This window comes from Rhineura floridana, chromosome 13 (assembly GCF_030035675.1).
Source record: "Rhineura floridana isolate rRhiFlo1 chromosome 13, rRhiFlo1.hap2, whole genome shotgun sequence".
Taxonomy (NCBI): domain Eukaryota; kingdom Metazoa; phylum Chordata; class Lepidosauria; order Squamata; family Rhineuridae; genus Rhineura; species Rhineura floridana.
In genome coordinates this window covers 26,761,547-26,786,314 of record NC_084492.1, presented here as the reverse complement: position 1 = coordinate 26,786,314, position 24,768 = coordinate 26,761,547, and the positions used below count along the sequence as shown (strand labels likewise).

The 24,768-nt window shown below is 41.2% G+C and overlaps 1 protein-coding gene across 3 annotated transcripts in view; it reads left to right on the top strand.

Annotated features, from left to right (window-relative positions):
- Positions 1–3,952: 3,952 nt before the first annotated feature.
- Positions 3,953–24,768, top strand: part of MYLK3 (myosin light chain kinase 3) — a 37,517-nt gene continuing 16,701 nt past the window's right edge. Inside the window, exons 1-5 of one of the 3 annotated variants that reach the window (XM_061593721.1) lie at positions 14,304–14,378; positions 17,089–17,150; positions 18,940–19,030; positions 20,715–21,156; positions 23,269–23,819. In XM_061593721.1, the coding sequence (XP_061449705.1) occupies positions 17,124–17,150; positions 18,940–19,030; positions 20,715–21,156; positions 23,269–23,819 (1,111 nt within the window). In that variant the 5' untranslated portion in view covers positions 14,304–14,378; positions 17,089–17,123. Of the gene's footprint in view, positions 4,099–13,675; positions 14,379–17,088; positions 17,151–18,939; positions 19,031–20,714; positions 21,157–23,268; positions 23,820–24,768 lie in introns of those variants that run through there. The other 2 variants (XM_061593720.1, XM_061593719.1) reach the window with 2 other exon arrangements.

The window sequence follows — 24,768 nt, the reverse complement described above, 5'->3', positions numbered from 1 at the left end:
GAGGAATCTCCAAGGCTTGAAGAAGCTGGTCAATCATGGAATTATCTTCATGAATTGCATTTAAGACAATGCAGGATGGCGAAGTGTCTTTTTACACTACCATTCTGTATTTAGAGCTGCTAATGGAGGGTGGCAGTTTGTTCCAGTCTGGCTGCCAAATTTCCTAATGGGGATCCTCTCTGTCACGCAAGCTTATCCCTTTTTTTTTTTTGCTTTGTCGCTTGGGAACTCTACATGCATTTGCCGCGATCTGAATGCTGTCCCTCTGCAAAGTAGAGAACAACAATGTTGTTTGCAAAACAAATTATTGACTTGCTTCAAGTTCCTCCCATTTAAATGTGGGTGTTTATCATGTTTGCATCCCATCCTTCCTTCAATAAACTTGGAATGCATTTTTTTCCTCTGCAGGTGGAGCTTAATGGCTAAAAGCACGACATATTCATGATTTAGGAAGTTCCCTGTTTGAATTTTGCCTCTCTCACTGGGGGAGGAGAGAGATCCACACAACTTCAGTTGAGAGCTATAGGAAGCTGGTTTGTACCGAGTCAGACCATTGGTCCACCTTGCTCAGTATTGTCTACAAGGACAGGCAGTGGCTCTCCAGAGTTTCAGACAGGAGTCTTTCCCAGTCTTTTCTAGACATGCTGGATATTGAACCTGGAACATGACAGCATGTAACACCTCTGCAAAAACATCTGCGCTGGTTGCCCATATCCTACCAAGCTCTTGTTTTGATATACAAAGCCCTGAACAACTTGGGTCCAGGAGATCAGTGACTGCCTGAGCCCTTATATCTCAGCCCAATCACTGAGATCATCCAGAGAAGCACTGTTAGTTGTCCCTCGTGTTACAGAGGCCCAACTGCCCTCAACCAGAAATCGGGCATTTAGTGTTGCCAGCCCCATGCTATGGAATACTCTTCCAGCAGACATTCAGCAGGCATCCTCGCTTTTAACTTTCAGTCATCTCTTGAAGACTTTTTGTTGCTGACAGGCCAATGCAACTGTTTAAAATAGCTTTTGAGTAGCTAGACATTTTAATGATTGTTTTGTGTTGCTTTTGAATGTTTATGTTGCTATACAGGGCCAGCGCCGGGCATGACTGGGCCCTTGGGCACCAGCCTGCCCCGGGCCAATGGCGCTGTCACCCAACAACCCCCATAAAGGTGGCACGGGGCTAATAAGCCTGTCCACGACACCTATCTCTCTTGTAATGTGAATGACATGCACATGTAGCACACACGTATGCCATCAACCAAGATGGCGGGGGTGGTGGTGTCAGCCCCTTAGGGAAGCCCTTGCTGCCATCTTGGATGAAGGCAGGCATGCACGCACAGCACCTGCGGCATTCACACTGATGGGAGAGGTAAGTGGGGCATGCATGCAGGCTTATTGAAGGCTGTGTTGTCTGTATTGGGGGGTACCTGGGAGCTTCCTCTCCAAGATCCACAGCAGGGTTGGGTTGCAGGACCCAATGCTGCTGTGGATCATGGAACAGGAGTGCCATCCTCTCACCCTAAGGAGAGGCCAACCTTGGCCAAGACTCAATTTGTCTGTACTCTGGCGCTGGCCCTGTTACGATACACTGCCCTAATGTTTTGCAAGAGGGTAGTATATAAATGACTTTTAAAATATAAATAAATAAACATGGGACTTTTTTTAATGCAGCTGTGAGTAGGTATCCAGAAACAATTGCTTCCATTGTTTATTAGTTGTAGCTTGCCATTTTGTCTGAACCCAGACAAAACAGGGGTTAATCTTAATTCTGGTTAGTGGAAACAAGCCATTGTCAAACCATAGCTTATGAGTCTGGCTTGTTTTCATCAACTGTTATTACAATTAAGCACAGATTCAGGTGATACACTAAACTGTTGTTAATCTAAAACTGAAGCAGAAGCTTTTGATCCCCTTGTGACCACACTTGGAAAAAGGGAGGGGGAGTGTGTGATCCTAGGGGGAGGCTATGCTCATTTTTGTAATACTAAATCATGGTTTAGTGTTACTGCCAAATGCAATTAGTGTACAGAATCCATTTAGTTAGTTGGAAATTTGTAATTCTCATTTCCAAAAATACCCAGGCTTTGAATACATGTGTAGCTGCATTAGCCCACCCCTCCATCTCTCTCTCTCCTTACCCTGTTGATTCCCCATTGTCTTGATGGGGACCAGACTATTTTTGCTTATCTAACCCACAGTATAGGCCCATGTATGCTGATGGATTAATTAACAATAGCTCACAAGGAAAAATCGTGAGGTCTTGAAACAGAGGGAGGGCTGCTTCTCCCCCACACCCTCCCTATAATCCCTCATGATTATTCAGTTTCAGTTTCTGTTAGCTTCTAATTTTTTTCCAATCTTAAATTCAGTTCTCTACACTTCAATATCAGATTGCAATTAAATTCATCAGCATTTTAGTGAGAATTTCTCCTAATCAGTAGTGTAGGGGCAAATTCAGAAGTTCAGAGTCCCGTCGTGTTAGTGACAGCCATGCTCCTTCCTCTCCTTTTTAATTTTTTCAAAATATTTATTTATTTATGTATTTATGCATGCTGTGGGGTTGAGAATGAGATTCTTGTTAATTTCTTCTCCCACAACAACAGACATGCCGAGGACCCAATGAACTTGAAAGGGGTGAGTCTTCTCAGTGGCTGACTCACCTGCTGTCACTCTAATTGGCTCCAATCAACAGGAAACGACAAGGAAACACATGAGAAGACGCTTCTCAGCAGTTAACATACTCCCCTTTCATGCTCATTGGCTTGTGCGATGCTGGAGACAAAGGGACCCTGCTAGGACCCTGTTCCCAAAAAAGTATGGGTTCTAAGGCCCCCCGAGACCACAGACAACTACACCCCTGCTCCTAATATACACATTTTTGTATGCAATTTCCCCTAATAACGTATTTTGTATGTTATTTTCACCAATATATGTATTTTTATGCACACTTTAACCTGGGTAGAGGCACGCTTTACTCATTACTTGGCTGTAGAACTGCACTGCAAAATTCAGAGAAGGACGGCTGTGTTTCGGTTCACCCTGGGACATCACCCCCATATTTAGTCTTAAACTGTCCATCTGCCTTTAAGTGGCTTTTAAATAAATGTAAGCAAAAACTTTACAGTTGATGGAGGTTTAGGGGCGCTATAAAGGCCAGCTTAATACAAACTGATGTCGCCCTGCTGGTTTTAGGAAGATTTTTTTCTAGAATGCTCATTATATTTGGATTTAAGACTCTGATATCTTGATTCCCTTCTTGTTAATATCAGTGACGGGACCTTGATGAACAAAATTGTGTTTTTATTAGCAGAAGATGATTATTATGTATCATACTGGGCTGCTAAGTATGTTAAATTTGCTTTAGGGAGGAGGAAAGCTTTCATTTTCAGATGATAATACCCAGAGTTAGAGCTATTTTATAATTGTTATTATCCATTTTTTTGAAGTATTGTTGTACATTTATACTCCTGAATTATTTATTTCTTCTTTGTAGTTATCTGTTTTAATGCTTTCCCTGTGTCTCTTCCTTTTGCAAAAAAGCCTGGTTGGTTGTTGCATAATGAACTGAAGTGATCTGAGTGGAACTGTTTCGGTTCCCGTATTGGAAAGTGCAAATTAGGTAGGTTTATCTTTAAATGCAAATTGAATTGAATTTCCCCCTCATCCCTATTCCTCTGGCAACTTTTTTTTTTTTTGCATGTCCAATAGCTAAGTTACAAAGGGAGTTGTACAATGAGGGCGTCTCTTGGGGGTCTTCAACCCAGACACTTCAGCATCCTCTCCTTTCACACAGGCAGCCCTTATCAGCAGTTCAGGAAGTGAACAGCAGGAATCCAGATAAAAGCAGGGACTCAGAGATAAGAAAGTGACGGAAATGCCTGGTCTAGTGGCAGATAAGGTGGAATGCCTGTTATGGCAAGATCCATGGGGCTCTGATTCTTAATTCAGTCAATAGCTGCAGAGTGCCTGGTGGTGCCTTTCCCCAACAAGGCCAAAGGGAAGGACAAAAATGGGAACGCTGTATCAAGGATCTCCGTTGCATAAGACTCTTCGCTTGAGGATGGGAGGATCTTGCGTTTCCGATTATATAAAGAATGTTGCGGTAAGGGAATATATATATATATATATATATATATTTTAATACACGTTCCTTTAAAAAAATGACTTTTATGTAAACTCTTATTTACTGGAGTCTATTTTGTCTCAAGCATCCAGACCCTTAGTTTTAGTTAGTTAGTTAGGTGAGACTGCAGCAGGCGACTGTGGGGGGCTGATGCTGAAGTTTTGGTTTTAATGGTATTTGATGGTTTTTGCAAATGTTATGCATTTATTTTGATGTGCGCTGCTTTGAGGTCATCTCTGATGAAAAGTGGCATACAAGAATACACAATAATAACACACACACACACACACACACAGAGAGAGAGAGAGAGAGAGAGAGAGAGAGAGAGAGAGAGAGAGAGAGAGAGAGACGTAAACATGACTAGGGGTCTGTGTGACCAGAATAGATCTTAGGAACACAGGAGGCTGCCTTGTACTGAGTCAGACCATTGGTCCATCTAGATCAGTATTGTCCACACTGACTGGCAGTGGGTCTCCAGAGTTTCAGGTAGGATTCACTCCTGGCCCTGCCTGGAGATGCCTGGGATTGAACTTGGGACCTTCTGCATTCAAGCAGGTGGCTGACCACTGAGCTACGGCCCCTTCCCTTCTTCCCGTTATCATTCATTTTTGTTTTGTTCTACTTTTCTTCAAAAACCTTAGTACCACTGTACGGTTGTCTTCCCCCTGTCCCATTTGTGTTCAGAATACACTGTCTTTTTTTGGGGTGGCGGTGGCAGAATTCTCTTAATACAAAATTCTCACAAAGCATGCCAAGAGTGATGCACTCAGTGGAGCTGCCTACAGTAGACTGTTCCACTGTTTGCCCTGGTCCCCCATGCAAACAGCCCAGCCCATCCTTTCTGTCCGGTCTTTCTCTAAGCATGCCAGAAAAGGGAGAGAGGGTTGGCAAGGGGAAAAAAAAACAGAGGAAAAATGAACCGTCCTTGATAGTTTGCTTAAATGAATCAAAATCTTCATTTGCATTCCTCTAATGCTGGGAGTGGGGAGCAGGGAACTTGCGGCCATCCAGAGATTTTTGGACTCCAGCTCCCATAAGCCCCAGCCAGCATGGTGAGCAGAAGTTGTAGTCCAGCACAGAGGTGTAGTCATTCAGGGTCACAGGGGGTCGTAGACCCATTACGTCTTTGGGAGCTGGGTCCCAGCCAGGTCCCATCAGCATGAAAAGGGAGCGTATTAGCCACTGAAAAGAGTCGTTGTCCTTTTGTGCTGATTGGAGCCAATCAGAGTGAAAGGAAGTGAATCAGCCACTGAGAAGACTCTTCTCACTAGCTAACATGCAGTCTCCCTTTTCATGCTGATTGGTTCCTAGGGACATCTATTGTAGTGGAGTGTTGACCCAGAGATGGCATGGAGAGCAAGGGAGACAAAGGACAGTGGAAAATCAAGATACATATCAAGATACAGTATGAAGAAATATTTATATAAGCATGAATGTCAAAGATGTTTATTATTTACACAACCTGTAAATATATTTATAGTGCAATCCTATGCATGTTTACTCTGAAGCAAGTCCCAATGTATTAAATGGGGCTTACTCAGGCAGGGAAGCATGCACAGAACTGCAATTCAGTGATAAGGAAGTTCACACCCAATCAATAACTCAGAATTGTGCCATGTTAAGGTATTTTGCAACTGTTTTATACGTGTTTTATGGTTATTGGATTTTAAATGGCTTTATTTCTTATCGTGTGCAGCCTTGGCTTCCAACCCTACCTCATTGGGTTGTTGCAAATATTCCATACACACACACACACTGGAGATGTAAAAATACATACCCCCCATATAATAGTTTATTGTCAAAACCAGTTGGCCATTGAAGAACATTTTTTTTAAAGCCCTGTTTTAGTTTCCTGCCAAATAAAAGTAGTGACGCCTAAGTAAGCACTGCCTAACTGCTTTAAAAAAAACGATCAGAGGGGGAAACAAAGATTTTTTTTCCAATTAATTTTTATTCAAATTTTCAAAACCAAAACAATACAAAAAGAAAAAACACAAATAAATAACTAATACAATAAAAAAAGAAAAAAAACTATTGACTTCCGATTTGTCGTAGTTCAGCTATAAGTCTATAATATATAACAAGCCTGTCTCTTAATAGATTATAAAATCACCTTCCTCCAGCGGTTATCTTAGTTGGTATCAAATCTCATTAACATCATATCATTTTATTCTTCCACAAAAAGTCAAAGAGAAGTTTCCAATCCTTGAGATATATGTCCATCAATTTTTTTTCTAGATAGACATGTCAATTAATCCAACTCATCAAGTCTACTAAGTCAAATCGCTCTTCTTCCATTATCCGTGTTGGTTCCATCTTCCATCTTTATGCACCCAATAATCTTGCTGTCATAGTCATATAACAAGAGTCTGATAGGAATTTCCTTTATCACAGATATTTCCTTGCCATCAATTCCGAACGTATCACTGAAGTATTGTTGCAAAGCCGCATCTCTGTTCCTCTTTTTTACAGAATACACTAGCACATCTCTTGAAGGTTTTTCCATTGACACAAAACAGGGATTAATTCTGTAAACTTTCTCCATTTCAAGTTCCATCAAATCCTTCCAGTCCAAGAATTTTTTCGAACCGATAATATCTTTATCTCCAATCTCTTCATCAATTCCTTCAGGGACAGCACTGAGTTCCTAACCGTAATATTTGTCTCCAGGATCCATCACAGCCAGGAAATCCAAATCTTTTTCCAAGTCCATATTTAAACCAATCTCCATAGTTTGAACCTTGCCTTTAATTTTTCTTTCATCCTTTCTTGGTTTTCCAGATCTATCTTTATTCTCCTTTCTCATAGAATCCTGAATTTCTTTCAGCTCCTGTCTCATTTGGCAAAAATCAATTTTCAACGCTTGTCTGTTATTTCTCAGTTCTTGTTTTGTTAGCTTAATCCCATTCATTATTTTCTGAAACATATCTAAAGATAAAGTCCCTTCTTGTACATCCATCATCTCAACCATCTTCTTAATTGTCATTCTTAAAACCAAAGGAACAAAACTCCTTCAATTTTCAATGTCCCAAGCAAAGAACAGTTTATTTCTTTATCCAGTTACAAAGGAGTTAATCTTTCAAACCAACTGACGTCACACTCTAGACAGCACGGACTTCCTTATCTCTTATATGTCCAGAAGTGCAAAAACAGCTTTAGTTCACAGCATCCAAATAACTAGTAGCAGAAAGAATGAGCAGATTCGTCAAAAAAAGAAAAGAAAAAAGTAGACCGGTAAAAATAGTCCCAGACATATATTACTCAAAAGTCTTATAAATAAAAAAAATTTTTTTTCTCTTCCAATTAGAAACCCCTCATCCATTTATAATCTTTATAATGCTGATTTCCATGCCAGCTTTTTGCAATAAAAAAAAAGATAGGCTATTTTTATTTTATTCCCCTTAGTTCCGTGAATAAAAGAGAAGGTTATGACTCACCCAGGATTTCTTAATTGCTGGTTCTTTGACAAATCTCTTTAGCTGTATAGATAACAAAATAATGAGCGTAGACAGGAGAATGCTTGCCTGTTAATCCGTTTTTCTTTGAAGAAAAAAAAACGGCTCACTTAATCAGCTGAGCTAGCTAGAAATCCTAGCTCCGTCCGAGCTGCTGGAAGACCTTCTTTCACAGACAATTCTAATGAATTCCAGTCTCCAACAAACACAACAAAGCTGTGTGGGAAATCTCTACGTTTCTTCCTTATCCGGAAGAAATTATCCCCAGTCAAAAAGCCCTTCTGACTGGTTTTAAAACTGAAAAAGTTTCATCCAAGACGGGAGCCCGTCTCAGAGGCAGCACAGGCGGAGCAATCCTCCTGGGAAGTCCCGGGGAAACAAAGATTTACAACACAATCCTTTTCTATGTTCACTCAAAAGTCCCATTGATTTTCAGCACAATCCTAACCATGTCTACTCAAGAGTAAGTCCTACTGAATTCAATGGGATTAACTGCCAGGTATGTGGAATTAGCATTGCAGCTTTAATCCCAGAAAAGCTTCATATTGGGAAGGTTTTCAAAACAGGTTATGAATAATACAAATAAACTGCCCTCTTCAACAGTCCAGTAAAATTTAAACTTGTTTGACTCCTTAATTAGAAAGGTATAACACTGCAGCATGTACACTGTTTAAAACTTCTGTTCAAAAATTATTTGAAAGATAAAATATATGCCATTTTTGCAAGTAATTAACCCCCCCTGAATGTACACTTCTATGCCTAGCAAGATCCTGCTGCGGTTTTCTGTTATAGTGCAATCCTATGCATGTTTACTCAGAAGCAATTCCCAATCCTGTACAGAGAAAGCATGCTCTATGCTGCTGAAAGCTATATGTTTACTGAATTCCTGATGTGACACAACCAGGAAAAGGAAACTGTAGGTTTAGCTATTGCTTGGGGGTCAACAAATCTTGTCAGCCACAACCCTGACTTAATTTATTGGCTAAAAACCTGAAAGGGCAGGGATTAGAGCAGCCAGTACTCACAGAAGTTGCGGGGGGGGGGCAGTGGCTGACATTTAGGTTTATATCTTTTGAACCAGACTACCTAGAAATTTTTTTTTTAAATGAAAGCTAAAAGTCCAGAGATTAAGGTGACTCACCCGGAGAGGACCCCCACAAACTGAACTCTCCGGATGAAAACCAGAGAGCTGGCAATCCTACTTGCCTTCTAGGTAGTGTTTTTGTTGGAGGCAATTCAAATGGCAATAGTTTTTGTTGCTGGAAAAACGTTGACACCTGCCCTTCCATCCCTGACTCTCAGTTATTTATTTCCATTGAAGTATTGACTCACTGCATTTAGGGAGATGGATAAGTGTCCATATTGACCTTTCAGTCCCTAAACAGCTAGTGGCCAAGATATTAAACATACTCACAGAGGACAGATTTATGAACAGCTATATGATCGTCCCCACCTGCTCCCTGCCAGGGCCAGGCCAGCATTAGTAGTGGGCTCTACCAGGGTGTTGGGGCCCAGGCAGATGCCCAAGAATGCCAGGTGCTAATGTCAGCCTTTAGGATTACGTGGTGGAGCAAGATGGTTTATTGTTTCATGGGCCTCATATTTGAATTCCTAATTTACCCCATAGAGCTCAGCTATTTTTTTGTGTCACCATTTTAACATTTGAACTGACAACCACCTAAATCACACGGAAGTCACTACTAGGGATGGAATGATCTGTCAATTTCAGTTCTCTCAGTTTCTCAGTTTTCTAATCTTAAATTTGGTTCTCCGCATTTCTGCAACAATTTGTGATTTTTAAAAAAATCTTATGAAAATTCTTCAGCATTTTAGTGTGGCTTTTTCCTAATAAATACAATTTTGAATGCAGTTTTGACTAATGTACACATTTTTGCAAGCAATTTATCCTAATGTAATGCATCTTTGTATGTTATTTTCACCAGTATATTTATTTTGTGCACACTTTCCTCTAGTATAGTCACTATCCCCTAATATGCTCACTTTCCCTTAATGTAGTCAATATTCTCTCTTTTTCATTGTTTTCTCTTATAGCAAGGTTTTACACATGCAATTGTATATTCTCCAAATATAGAGAGATCTAATCTGTCTAACCCCAAATGATTATTCCAATATAAAATGAAAACAAAGCCATTTGGGGGCATGGAAATGCAATTTGTACAATATATCCATTTCTCTGATAAGCCATCTCAGTTCACTTATTTATTTAATTTATACATATGTGCTATTGCTAGCACTTTGGAACTGTTACATTTTTCCAATGTTGAGCAAGAACAATTCTTGTGCAGTTAAAAGACTGACAATCAAATCTTCACATTCTCTGCTTGTAAAATTCAACAACATAGTTAAAGCATTAAATGTTAATCTAATCCTTGCTAATCTGGTTTGTTATTTGTGAAACTGTCATGCAAAAACCTTGACCATAGGATTATCTTGAAGCTGCTTAGGCCTTGTTCATGTAAGTGTGGCTGCAATGACTTAATTGTGGACATTAAATCTGTCCTGGTTTGCTGGGTGGCATCATGCCAGTTACTAAAACTGGCAGTGCATAGTCACTAAACAATTAAACTATGAATTAAGGAGTTCTTGGTCTGAATCTCATCTCTGTCATGAATGCACTAGATGTTCTTATGCAAGTTATTCTCTGCCTCAGCTCTCCTTCCCTGCAATAGAATCATAGAATAGTAGAGTTGGAAGGGGCCTATAAGGCCATTAAGTTCAACCCCCTGTTCTATGCATGAATCCAAATCAAAGCATTCCCGACAGATGGCTGTCCAGTTGCCTCTTGAATGCCTCCAGTGTTGGAGAGCCCACTACCTCTTTAGGTAATTGGTTCCTTTGTCATATGGCTCTAACAGTTAGGAAGTTTTTCCTGATGTCCAGTTGAAATCTGGCTTCCTGCAACTTGAGCCCATTATTCCACATCCTGCACTCTGGGACGATCGAGAAGAGATCCCGGCCCTCCTCTATGTGACAACCTTTCATGTACTTGAAGAGTGCTATCATATCTTCTCTGTCTTCTCTTCTCAAATAGGGAGATAATGGTCTTAGTCTACCTTGTAGGATTGTTGTAAGGTTTGCAACATGAGAAACTATGTGCAGTGCTTTGAACACTCAAGTGCTAAGTAACACTTGTTTCTGGGCATTGTGCAAATGTCTGTCTCACATGCTCAAGCCGTTACTGCTGCCTGGCTTGCTGCTGTTGTGGAATTGCTGAGGCTAAGTTTCAAATGCCTTTTTTCCTCAACTGATAAATTATTCTTGTATGTGCAAATGACGTCTAATGAAAATGTCATGGAGATATACATTGGCAGATGAGCATGCCAGAGAGCACACACTGAGGCTATTGTTGTGAGAGACCTAGATGCCAAAGTCACTGCTTGGGTAGCTATTCCCAGTGTTGGCGAGAGGGCTGCGAGTTAGCCATGGCTCTCTAGGAAAGCCATGCAAGGAAGATGCTGTGCATGAAAGATACACAGGAGGCAAAGAGACAGAATGTGCAGGCACAGATTAATCGCGTGGAGCACAAAGGCACTTCCTTTTGTTGGAAGGGCAATAACAACAATAATTCAGTTCGCAACTTAAGGGTTAATTCTGCTACAGTTAAAGTCAACCAACTAAGAAGGGGATGGGTGGAGGTGTTGCTTAGCAACCAGACGTGATGTTTGCTGAGGTAGCACATGCTGTGATTGGTTGTGTAGTTCTGAGGGAGTTTTCCTCTGTATGTTTGGTTGAATATCTCCCTGTTATGCACAAGGCCTGAAAAGTGACAAAATCTCTCTGCTCCCTTTTCCTCAACTTCTGCACTGTTTTTTTGTTCAGTTTCCTTAGAAACTTGTTATAAAGATAGTTATCAGCAGTAATGGTGATGAGGGTCAGGTGGGATTACACAGAGATGTGGGCTACCTGAGAACACCTTCCTAGGGTCCTCCAAGTGTCCCAGGTCCTCTAACAGCTGGAACAGATATGGCCCACGAGGGGCCATATTTGATGGCATCCCCATGACAAAAATAACACTTTCTCTGGCTCTTAATGTGATCCTGTTTGTAGGGAAAGTCCACCTCAATGATACACACAGTAGCGGAGTGAGGTAAGTCCTTCTAAATAACCATTCATAGTAGAACCACATACTCATTCCCTTTGTTTGTGTGAATGCAGTTCTAACAGGCATATCTTTTTTTGTTGTCTCAATGAGTGTCATTAGTGCTAACTCCCCCCAGAAGATCATTGGTAGGGAAAACAAAGTATCAGCAAAGCAAAACTCTGGCCGCTTCCAGACTGTTGCTATTTTCTGGGTGGGGCTCAATCACATGCTGGCAAATTCAGGCTACACAGCAAAAACTAGTTGTGCAACAAACCTGCTTAAAAGAAGAAACCAGACTTTTTGCAGTAAAGGATGTGATGGAAAGTGTGAGATAACATATAACCTCCCTGCACACTAAGGATGGACGAATCTGTCAATTTTGGTTTCTCATTCTCCAGTTTTAACTCAGTTTTCCACATTTCTGCATCACTTTGCTTTTTAAAAAAAAAGGTTGCCATGAAAATGTATTAGCATCCTAGAGTGTGTTTCTCCTAATATACACATTTTTGTTTGCAATTTTGCCTTACATACACATATTGGCAAGCAATTTCCCCCGTATATAATGCATTTTTGTATGCTGTTTTCACATATTAATTTTTATCCACACTTTCTCCTATTAGATGCATTTTTGTAGACATTTTCTAGTTGGATAACTGCATCACACAATTTGGAGGCCTGGGGATTTTGAAGGATAGTTGCATTGGTCTGCATGCTGTTGCAGGAAGTGGAAATTAAGTTGGTTTGCATTAAAATGTGAACCCATCTGAATTTCTACCTCATCCCTAGTGCAAATAAATGGGAATGAATGCTCAGTAAAGCAGTGGATATAACCTCCCTGCAAATGAGGGATGGAAGGATCTGGCAATCTAGGTTCTCTCAGTTTCTCATTTTTCCAATCTGAAATTTGGTTCTCCACATTTCTGAAGAAATTTGCAATTTTTAAAAAATTGTCATGAAAATTCTTCAGCATTTCAGTGCAAATTTCTCCCAATAAACACATTTTTGTATACAGTTTTGGTAAATGTATACTTTTTTTGCAAGCAATTCCTCCTAATAGAATGCATTTTGTATCTTATTTTTACTAACATATTCATTTTTAATGCACATTTTCCCTTAACATTCACATTTTATTTCTTTATTTCTTTATTTGATTTATATCCCGCCTTTTCTCCCAGTAGGAGCCCAGGGTGGCAATTTTTAAAAAACTTTGGTTGGAGAACTGCATCACAGAATTCAGAGAAGTACAGGTTTTGAAGGATGGCTGTGTTTCAGTTATTATATTGTTTTGAAAAGTGCAAATTTGATAAATTTGACTTTAAATGCAAAATGAATTGAATTTCTCCTCCAACCCTACTGCAAACTTTGTGTAAACAAATCGGTATGCATTCTCACTCAAGAGGGTGCCTGCGGGCCACCTTTCTTTTTGAGGACTGAAGGTTAATTATTTTACTGTTAATTGTGGAAACAATGTTGACATGCCATTTTGTGGAAAAGATTTTGGGGGGCAGGAGCTGCTTTTACACTGGGGGCTCTCTTGGCACCAAAGAAAGAATTTAGCTTGAGTTGTTTCAGTTGACAAAGGCATGCTGGTGATAGATACATACTTCATATCACTGACATTACAGTCTATTTTTAAATCCCAACTGGCGGCCAACCTTGGACATGCCTGTATGTTTGACAACACATTTCCGCCTTTCAGACCTCACTGCAACATGCCCAACTCTATTTCAGACTTCCCTTCTTGTGATAAAATAAAGGATTTTCTAGGGTTTTAATTCACACTGCGGGTTTTCCCCAATGAATTTGGGGGGGGGGGGAACCGACACAAAATTCTAACATTCCCCATCTCTGGGTGAGATGTCCAGTGCACAGCCATTGCCAATTCCTAACATGCTTGCTTATCAACAGCCTCTCAAGGAAGGAATCTTAAATGATTCTGTGACGTCAGGAAGCTGATAGGGAGGGGGGGGAAAGCCCTCAAATCCACCGCCAAGTTAAGATCATTCTAAGCCTGCAGGAAGAAAATTGCTAATACAAAATGAAGAATATCTTACATAGCAGCTAATCAATGACGCACTCCCAGAGTGTCCTAGAATTTTCCTTTTGTTCCAAATCGAGATGGAATGTCATAGAGGTGCCCTCTAATTCCAACAAGTTACAGGCAACCAACGTAATCTTTTCTTGTCAGAATGTCTGAAAGCAATCAGGAGCCTGAAGAAGTGTTTGTAAACAAGTTGTGCATTACAAAAGGGAACAGTTTAAGCACAATGGACAAAAAACTGAGCCTACTCAACGAGAAGGTAGATAGACTGTTAAATTTCCAAGAAGACTGGACGGGGAAGCTCCAGAAGGTCATCGAAGGGATTGATGATTTGGGGAAAGGCCTTCACAGGCTCACTGTCTCCCAGACACCTGCTGACCAGATCGGTGGAGTAGTAAAAAGAGGTCTGAAATCTGAAGATGGGGTTCATCAGAAGGACACCCAAAGTACCTGCACGGAGATCCTAAAGCTTATGAAAGTGACACATCAAGATGCTTCAAAGTATAGGGAAAGGTTGGAAAAGATGGAGAAAATGGTAGACTCCGTGGACAAGGTTGTGAAATGTTTGGGAGAGACTTTCAAAAACTCTAAGGTATTGGATTTCATCCTGAAGGGTGGCATCCCTTGGCGGAAAGGGAGTCCAGTTGAAATCACAGAAGAGGTGAGGGCTTTTTTTTTTCATTCCTTGTTTGGGATCTTCCACACCAGTTGTGCCTTTTGGAGAAATTATATTGCATTTCTTTAGACCAGGGATAGGAAACCTGTGATCCTCCAGGTGACTCCAACACCCATCAGCCCAAGCCAGCATGGCCAAAGGTCAGGGACGTTGGGAGTTGTGGTCCAGCAACATCTGAAGGGATCACAGGTCCCCCATACCTCCCTCGTTTAGATCCCCACACCTTGTATGGCTTTATCATCTAGGCAACTGGTCTTTAGCTGACAGGTGGGACCCTTGAAGTGGTTCATGCTCTGACCAAAGATGTATTTCAGCAGTAGGGCATCACTGCTATTTTCCTTTTGTTTGTGTGTGTTTATTTTTGAAAGAGAAGGAGATGGTGAAGAGTTATCAGATACAAAGGATCATAGAGTTATGTCGTTAGCAATAGTTCTGTAGAAGGAAATATTTTGTTAGGTGTGCAAGACACCCACAACTATTAAAAATGTGGGAGCTTTGCCTTCCTTCAGATCAAGTTGTTGCATGAAAAAAGAGAGATATCTATATGGTAAAACACTGAAAATGGAGCACCTGCTGCAGTTTGGGACTTAAGGTGAGTCTTGGATCTGAAAAGATTGAAGACTGCTGACTTTTTAGGTTCTGCTTGTACCTCCTCTAAATCTTCCCCACGTTGTCAGTGTCTTTAAAAAAACCCCTCAGAATATAATCATATTTATCTAAAAACTGTATTAATGTGTTTGCTAGTCTGATCAAACAGAGAAAAAATAAATATGTCAAGTGAAGTTATGTAAATAAAAATACTCCACCACCATAATTAATGTGAAACACAGCCTAAATTTTGCAGCTATCCCTATTAAAAAACACTCCAAGATGAGGATGTCCATAAATGGGTGAGAAATGCTTAAGAGGCTGACGGTGTATGAGAGTTTTCTTTTTTACTGGTCCTGCCCACATGAGGTTGCATCCAACTACATTTTTTACTCAGAGTAGACCCATAGAAATTAAGGGACCCACATTAGTCATGTCCATGAATTTCAATGGATTTTAACGCTGCGGCAGATGTGAAAAAGGCAAATTCCGTGTTAGGATCATTGGGAAAGGTATTGAAAATAAAACTGCCAATGTCATACCAATCTGTGGTGTGGCCACATTTGGAATACTATGTACAGTTCTAGTTGCATCACCTCAAAAAGGATATTGAAGAGTTGGAAAAAGTTCAGAAAAGGGCAACCAAAATGATCAAGGGGATGGTGCAACTCCCCTATAAGGAAAGGTTGCAGTATCTGGATTTTTTTAGTGTAGAGAAAAAACAAGTCAAAGGTGACATGATAGATGTGCATAAAGTTGTGCATGGCACGGAGAAAGTGGATAGAGAAAAGCTTTTCTCCCTCTCTCATAACACTAGAACTTGTGGACATCTAATGAAACTGAATTTGGAAGATTCCAGGACGGATAAAAGATAGTACTTCTTCACATAGCACATAAGGTAAAACTATGGAATTTGCTCTCACAAGAGGCAATGTTGGCCGCCAACGTGGATGGATTTAAAAGAGGTTTAGACAAATTCATGGAGGAAAACGCTATCAGTGGCTGCTATCCATGAAGGTTATGCTCAGCCTCCATAGGCAAAAATAGTATGCTTCCAGATACCAGTTGCTGGAAACTGCAAGAGGGAAGAGTGCTCTTGCACTCAGATCCTGCTTGTGGGCTTCCCACAGCAGGGTTGCCAGGTTCATGGGCTGAGACTGATCCTGTATCTTTAGGAGAAGAGAAAGTCAGCCAAGCGCAGGTGTTTTTGCAACATTGTAATGGGAAAAACCACAAGATGGAATTCTCCCTTCCTCCTGCACACCTTTTAAAGATGCAGAAGACCTCTTGGAGGCTGGGCCTGGCAACCAAGAGGTCTTCTGTATCTTTAAAAGGTGTGCAGGGGGAAGGGAGAATTCCATCTTGTGGTTTTTCCCATTACAATGTTGCAAGAACACTTGCGCTTGGCTGACTTTCTCTTCTCCTGAAGATACAGGATCAGTCTCAGGCCATGAACCTGGCAACCCTATCCCACAGGCATTTGATGGGCCACTGTGAGAACAGGATGCATGATTAGATGAGCCATTGGCCTGATCCAGCAGGCTCTTTTTATGTTATGTTCTTATCTACTCTGAGCATGACTAGCATTTGATACAACCCATGATACTGTAAATTCATTTGTGCAAACTTTCTCAGACCTCATTGCTAATTGACCTTTCTCTCTTTTCTGTGTTACTTGTGAAGGGTTTTTGTTTGTTTGTTTCCATACTTGTAAAAAGTCAGTACCTGCAATTTACTTTCAAAAAGTCATTCTTGCAATTGCTAATTGTGTGCATTGATGTCTCATAGAGGGCTCTTTCACAGGACCTGTTTATTGAGCATTCATTCTGATGCTTTTTTTTTTTTTTACACAAAGGTTAGATTATATCTGGTCTTTACTGAGCATTCATTCCAATGTGTTTGTGGGGTGTTCTTAAGTTTTTCCATTAATCATCTGCTCATTCCATACTTTTCAATGCATTTCCTTTCTACTTTCCTAATTGCAAAAAAGCCTTTATTTCTTTTTTAAAGTAGATTTGTTGCTCTAGGGCAACAGAGTCTTTTAATCCAATTTAATTATGCAGACCTAAATATCCTGGTATGTGCTTGAATCCCTTCTGCAAAATAGTGACAGTCTGGAGGCACCTCTAGTTTGGCCCTAAGATGGAAGCTACTTTGTATAAAATGCAGGTCTGTAACTCTTTTTTGTCTCTCCTGCATGGTATTTTGCAATCCAGTTACTAAGACTGGCTTCACATTAGTAGCCAGGTTCTAAGATGACTTAGTTTGCATTTCATTTGCATGCTTTTATCAGTGAATGGAGAACAGTTGCAGAACTATTCAGTGGAACTAGGGATGGAGGAGAAATTTGATTGCATTTTTATTTAAAGGTGAATTTACTTAACTCACACTTTCTGAAATGATCGCCAAACTGAAACACAGCCGTCCTTTGGCATCTGCATTTCTTCAAATTTTGTAGTGCCATTCTCCAATGAAATAATGGGTACAAAAATGCATATGCTAGGATAAAGTTTACATTAAGAATGCATCTGTTGGCAAAAATAATATACAAAAATGTGTTACATTAGGGGGGAACGCCTTGCAAAAATGTGTATATTAGTCAAAACTGCATACAAACGTGTCTGTTAGGCTAAATTTGCACAAAAATGCTGATGAATTTTCATGAGGATTTTTTAAAAATTGCAAACGGATGTGGCAATGTGGAGAACTGAAAAGACTGGAAAAATGAGAAACGGAGAAAAACCAAAATTGTCAGATTCACCCATCACTAAATGGAGCATGCCTTCTTCAGCCAAATTCCTTGATGGGTTTCTCATCACTCAGAAGACCAGATAAGCTCAACACCAATTTAGTAAAGATACAACAGTGGAATGTATAAACATCTGGGCATCTTTCCTTTGGTCAAATGATCCTAGCCATAAATAAATACCCAGGGGTAAATAAATACCCAGTTCTCAAGAAGTATGCAGTTCTGAGATTCTACTTGCCTGACGTTGAAATCGCTGGGTGAATTGGTGAATGGAGGGGCTGGAGGCATTGTTTAGTGGCAGCAAGCACATGCTTTCTGTGTGTTGGAACTGCTGACCACTGCTCCATGTGGTGAAGTGCACAACTTCAGCTTCTCAGTGAAGAACATTGTCTCTTTCAGGGCAGGTAAGAGTAGAAGAGGACTACCTGTCTTAGTGGTGTTTTGCTCTGGTATGCCTTGCTTTTCTAGTCATGCTCACCTGGTTTGTTGCTCTCTGGTCCTGATTGCTCTTTGGGCATCACTTCTGGCTTGTTCCACTAGTCCTGACTCCTGGTTTACACTCTGATTGGTGGAGACTGATGGCTCCAATGTCAGTAGGACAGTGAATCTGAATAGGGTAGTGTTTTTAGTGCTTTTGTTTGCCACCCTGGGCTCCTACTGGGAGGAAGGGCGGGATATAAATTTAATAAACAAACAAAGAAATAAAACAATCCATTCCAGGTTTTAGTCCAACCTTTCACGGAGAAAGGTTTGGACTAAAACCCGGAGCAGATTAACTGCCCCACTGACATCTGAGCCACCAGTCTCCACTGACTGATTGCTCTTCCATCGCAACTTGCAATCTTTGTTCCTGTCATGCTCTGGAGTGCTGCCCACAGCCTATCCATCCATTATACCATCATTCCAGCCCCAGCAGCTCTAGATAAAGCATCTCATGTAGCAACCCTGGGAGGGGACCCCTTCCCGAAGCCCTAAAAAATTTCAGGAGTACTCAGCGCTGGGCCAGATGGAACAGTGGTCTGATTCAGCACAAGGCAGCTCTATAGGAGGTGAAAGTCCACTGTATATAAGAGGGGTAGTCAGTGTGCCCTCAAGATGTTGACCGCTATGGTTGACCATTATGAGAACAGGATGCTGGACTAGATGGGCATCTGACCTGATCTAGCAGACACTTCTTATGTTCACTGGACTTTTTCTTTTCCTTTTTAGACGAAAGATAAACCAGAAGAGAAAGGTGCAAAAGCAAAGCATGCACCTACCAACAAAGGAATCCAGGCAGAAGGCAAGAATTCCTTGGAAGGTACTTACAAATGCATTGAGATGAACAAATTTGCAGAGCTGTTGCAGAGTCCCTTGTTCGGATGGTTAATGGCACATTGGTATGTGGCCCAGCTCCAGGGAGAGCTACTATTTAGGGAAGGAGGGAACCCACCCTTCGCCCTGTCTTTCTTCAGATCACATGCATCTCTATCTCTAGTCAATTTACTGATCCTACACACTCAGTGGAGGTTGGCCCATTAGGCAAATGGGGCACCACCCCACCAACCTCAGTCAGCCCCCCTTTGTCTGCCAGTCCAGAGGGTGGTGGCACTGGCTGTCAGCGTCCTCCTCATTGTCAGTGTTGCCATTTTAGAACTCAGCCCTATCAGTTCGAAGGGGAACCAGCCACTACTATACACATTACACCTAATGTTTATAATGAAATGGGCCAATGTGTTACTATGGATGCCAAAGGCGCAAATCCCTTTGCATAAGAACATGTCTGTTTGACAAGCATTGGTACCATTGCTCCAGTTGTTAAGAGGCATTAAAAAATAACCACAATTAAAGAAAGCTTAGCATTTAGTTTTATTAAGTTCAGACATAAATTACACAGCAAGCAATGCTTGCTTGGGGAGGAGAACATGTCAAGAAGGGCCCCTTCTGCTGATCTCAGAGTCCAGGCAGCTTGGAACTAGTGGAGATGCTCCATCAGATGTTTAGGTCCCAAGTTGTTCAGGACTTCATACATTAACAGCAGCACCTTAAGAATGGGCCTGATAACATATAGTCAGCCAGTGCAGATCTCACAAGACAGGTGTCTTATGACCCTGGCGTCCGTTAGTGCTTGAGTAGCATCATTCTGCCCTTGGAGTAGTTTCTGGATCATCTTCAAGGGCAGTCCTATGCACAGCACATTACAGTAATCAAGTGGGGAAGTTATCAGAATATACAAAACTGTGGCCAGGCTAGTATATTAGTATATGATAATTCTTTGCTGAATATAACTCCCTCCCACTTTTGCACTTTTTCATTTGTCCTCCATAGATGTGGTGTGTGTGAATATTCAGATGCTGGGGCAGGGGTTGGGGAGGCAAACTTCTTAGAAAAAGAGCTGGCGTACCTTGGTTTAAATGAGGTGACGGGGTGTGTGTCTTTTCTTCTCTTTACACTTAGAAAAAGAAGTCTCACGGTTGCTTCTAGCTTTCCAGAGAATGCCCATGGGAACAACTCTATGTCAGGGCATACTGTCACATCCAGGGGCACTCAAACAACAAACAATATTATATTATAATATTATTATTGTTATTATTATTAACAACAACAACAACAAATTAATTAAACAATTAATTAAATATCTATCCTGCTCTTCCAGAAGGAGCCCAGGGCATCAAACAAAGGAAAAAACACAAAAAATCTTAAAACAAATCAAAAACAAAACATCTTAAAAACATTTTTTTTAAAAAAAGGATTTAAAAAGATTACTATCTCCATGGGCAGCTTATCCAAATGAAGATACCCCAATGCCTCCCAAGGAATGTTTTTCCTTGTTCTTCTATTCCAGATCACAGAAAAGTCACAGCATGTTAATGATTATTTTATTTATTTAATTTATTTATTAGATTTATATCCCGCCCTTTCTCCCAGTAGGAGCTCAAGGCGGCAATGATTACGACTCTACATAGAAGTAATGCTTTCCCCATTGATCTCATTTCTGTTCTTAGAAAACAAAAGGGAGAAAAAGTTGGATGATGGTGATGGAGCACGTGAAAAGGTGAATGTGCCTCACATGGTCCCTTCCAACGTCAACTGCAGTCTGCACATGAAAGACAAGATGGCCCAGTCTGAAACCACTAAAGAAGCACGTGGGCAGGCAAATAGCTCTAAGAGCTGCCAAAAGCAAAAGGACATTGGTGTTAATGCCGTGCTGCAGAACAATAGTATTTCCTGCATAAGCGGTGGCAATCTGGCTGGAAGCCAGAACACAGGCCAAAACCCAGGCCTAGAAGATCCTCTAAAAAAGCATGTCAACCCAAAACTCAAGGAAAGTGAAAACAACATTTCAAAACCAAAGGAAAACGAAAACAGCGTTTCCCGATTCAGTACTCCTGCCGGGGAAACTGTGCCATCTACCTCTAAGTGTGGCAGTGAAGTTATTCGGACAAGGTAATGGTGTAGGCCAGATGCGAGGATCCTTTTTCAGCCCGAGGGCCACATTCCCTTGTACACAACGTTCTGGGGGCCGGATGCTGTTGGTGGGCGGGATCAGAGGTAAAAATGGGTGGACCAATAGATGTGACAGTTGTACAGTAGGCTACATTCGAGCCATACAAAAGACTGAGACGTCTACCGATGGACCCATCTCTCCTTCCAGGCAAGCGGCATTATTGCAGTTCAAGGACAAATCATAGCCAAGCAAAAGTGCTTGAGTATTGCTCAGAGTAGGGTAGCAAAAGGTTTTTGTATGGAGATGCAGTGGGCCCTAGGGAAAGACTTGAGGGCTGGATAGAGGGCCTTGTTGGACGGCTAAATTTAGTATTCTCCAAAGGTGACAAAACTTGCAGGAAACAATGTCAGTTTGATATTGGGAGAGATCATAGCCCAATGATAGAACACATGCTGAAGATGCGAGGTTAGGTACCTGGCACTCTCCAGTTAGGGATGAGTGAATCTCTCAGTTTTGGTTTCTACACATTTTTCCAGTATCAAGTTCAGTTCTCCAGATTTCCACATCAGTATGTGGATTTTATTTTTATTTTTTTAAAAAAGGCTCTCATGAAAATTCATCAGCATTTTAGTGCAAATAATATACACATTTTTGTGTGCAGTTTTGCCTAATATACACACGTTTCCAAAGCAATTTCCCCCAATGCAATGCATTTTATGCTATGTTCACAAATACCCACATTGTTATGTACACTTTACCCCAGTCTCTGGCTAGGACTGGGAGGGCAGCTGTGAGAGAACTAGAAAAGGTCCTCAAATGCAAAGATGTATCACTGAACACTAAAGTCAGGATCATTCAGACCATGGTGTTCCCGATCTCTATGTATGGATGTGAAAGTTGGACAGTGAAAAAAGCAGATAAGAGAAAAATCAACTCATTTGAAATGTGGTATTGGAGGAGAGCTTTGCAGATACCATGGACTGCGAAAAAGACAAATAATTGGGTGTTAGCACAAATTAAGCCAGAACTATCACTAGAAGCTAAAATGATGAAACCGAGGTTATCATACTTTGGACACATAATGAGAAGACATGGTCCACTAGAAAAAACAATAATGCTGGGAAAAACAGAAGGGAGTAGAAAAAGAGGAAGGCCAAACAAGAGATGGATTGATTCCATAAAGGAAGCCACAGACCTGAACTTACAAGATCTGAACAGGGTGGTTCATGACAGATGCTCTTGGAGGTCACTGATTCATAGGGTTGCCAGAAGTCGTAGTTGACTTGGAGGCACATAACTACAACAACTGCATTTTTTGTAAACATTACTTGACTGGAGAAGTACATAGCGAAATTCAGAGAGGTGCACATTTCAAAGGATGGCTTTGTTATGGGTTCGCCTTTTAATGCCAACTGAATCAAATTTCCCCACCCCATCATTGTCTCCAGTTAAAAGTAGCAAGTTACATGAAATACTTCCACGTAAGACTCTGGAGTGCTGCTGCCTGCCAGCCCTGCTGCTGAACTAGATGGACAAAACGAGCAGCTTTGGACATTTTTGTGGCCTTCGGCATTCTTTATGGATGGGCAAATGATTCTGGGGGCCACATGCCTGTGGTGGCTGGGGCCAGAGGCAAAAGCTGGCAGGGCAACAAATGTGAATTTTACCTTTGTATAGTAGGGTTGTTCCTACACTCAGCTGCACAGTCCTTTCTAACCTTCAACCAGACAAGCAAGAAGCATGAGCAGAGTTCAAGGACACATTACAGCCAGGCAAAAACACTTGAGGAGAGTGCAAAGCAGGTCTAGTGAGGGGTGTAGCCTGGGGAGAGGTGATGCAGCTAGGGAGGAGGTATAGCCCCGAGGGCCAGATAAGGAGACCTAGAGGGTTGCATTTGGCCCCTGGGCCCCTGAAGTTCTCTATGCCCCCCTCCTTATTTTATTTGCAAATGTAACAAAAAGAAAAAGAGAAAAAGAGAGAGAATATAAGCATCCATATTTTATGTCATATTTCCAGTAGAGGTAAAAAAACCCAAAGGGTAATACCTTTATTAGGCTCCACTAAAAGCTCACAAAGAAGTATCTTAAGATAAAGAAATGTTTGCTTTGCAGGCTTTCGATCAACGTGCAACTGAGCGATGATCAAGACAAGGCTTCAAAGAGCAGAGAAGGTGGTGTTGGAGGCCACAGAGGTAAAAGCTCTGGAGCATCAGCAAGTCTTTCTTCACCATTGGGAGGTGAAGGAGCAAAACATTTGCCAGATTCCTGTAAAGCTAAGCAGCCCTCTAAGAACAGCCGGACTGAACCTGCCCAAGAAGCAAAAGGGGGAAAGCCTTCTAAGAAGCAAGGTGAGCAGGAGCCGAAATTGATGGGTCCACCACCACTTGCGAAGGCTGAAGGGAAAGCAGAGATCAAATGCAAAACTGTTTCGTGCCTGGACTCAGCTGCAAAGGACTCTGGGAAAGATCCAGGAGGCAAAGTGAAAAGCCACAAGGAAACCACAAAGATAACAAAAGTCTCTGTGAAAGATGGCATATCAGAGACTGAGGAATCAAGTAGCTCACCTGTAAGAAGGGAAGACGGAAGACCCAGTCAGGGTGCTGGTAAACCAACTGAAGATGCTTCCGCATTAGGAGCTGGTAAAGTGGAGGAGGTCATCATTGGTAAGCATCATTAACATTATTGTTATTTATTGTACTTATATCCTGCCTTTCCTCCCGAAGGGTGCCCAGGGCATGGGTAGTTGGACATGGATCACCCAGACACTCTTCAGTCACATTAAATAATAATAATAATAATAATAATAATAATAATAATAATAATAATAATAATAATAATAATAATTCATATCCATCCTTTACTCCCAGTAGGAGCCCAGAGTGTTATTACTTATGTAGCCAAAAGGGCACCACCCATGCACAAGAGGGAGGTATCCACAGGCTTAGGGGAACCCAAGTACAGAAAACTGTCCATGAAGGGGGAAATGGGGAAAACTACAGGTTTAAATGAATTCCCAATCACCCATGGGCACACCTTCACACCTTCCCCCTAAAGGTGATTGGGACAATGCCAATATCATCCGGGAACATGCAGTTGTTAATTTTCTGAGAAGTGCCATCACCTATGCCTCTGGCTTGTAGCCAAAGCTAGACCTACTCAGAGCGGACCCAGTGAAATTAATGAACCTAAGTTATTCAGGTTTTATTTATTATTTTATTTATTATTTCAATTTATATACCGCCCTTAGTAGAATAGCTCTCAGGGCGGTGAACAAACAAGATAAAATACAATATATCATAGTAAAAAATCACAAAAACATGTACAAACAAACAGAAAGCACAACAAAAACGAAATACAACACAAATTAAGAAGGATACATGTTAAAAGTAGAAAGATTAAGAAAATTAAAAGATTAAAATGCCTGGGAGCATAAAAAGGTCTTTACCTGGCGCCGGAAAGATAGAAGTGTAGGCGCCAGGCGTACCTCTTCGGGGAGGCTGTTCCACAACTCAGGGGCCACCACAGAAAAGGCCCTAGATCTAGTAACCACCCTCCGGGCTTCCCGATGAGCTGGTACCCGGAGGAGGGCCTTAGATTCTGAACGAAGTGAAC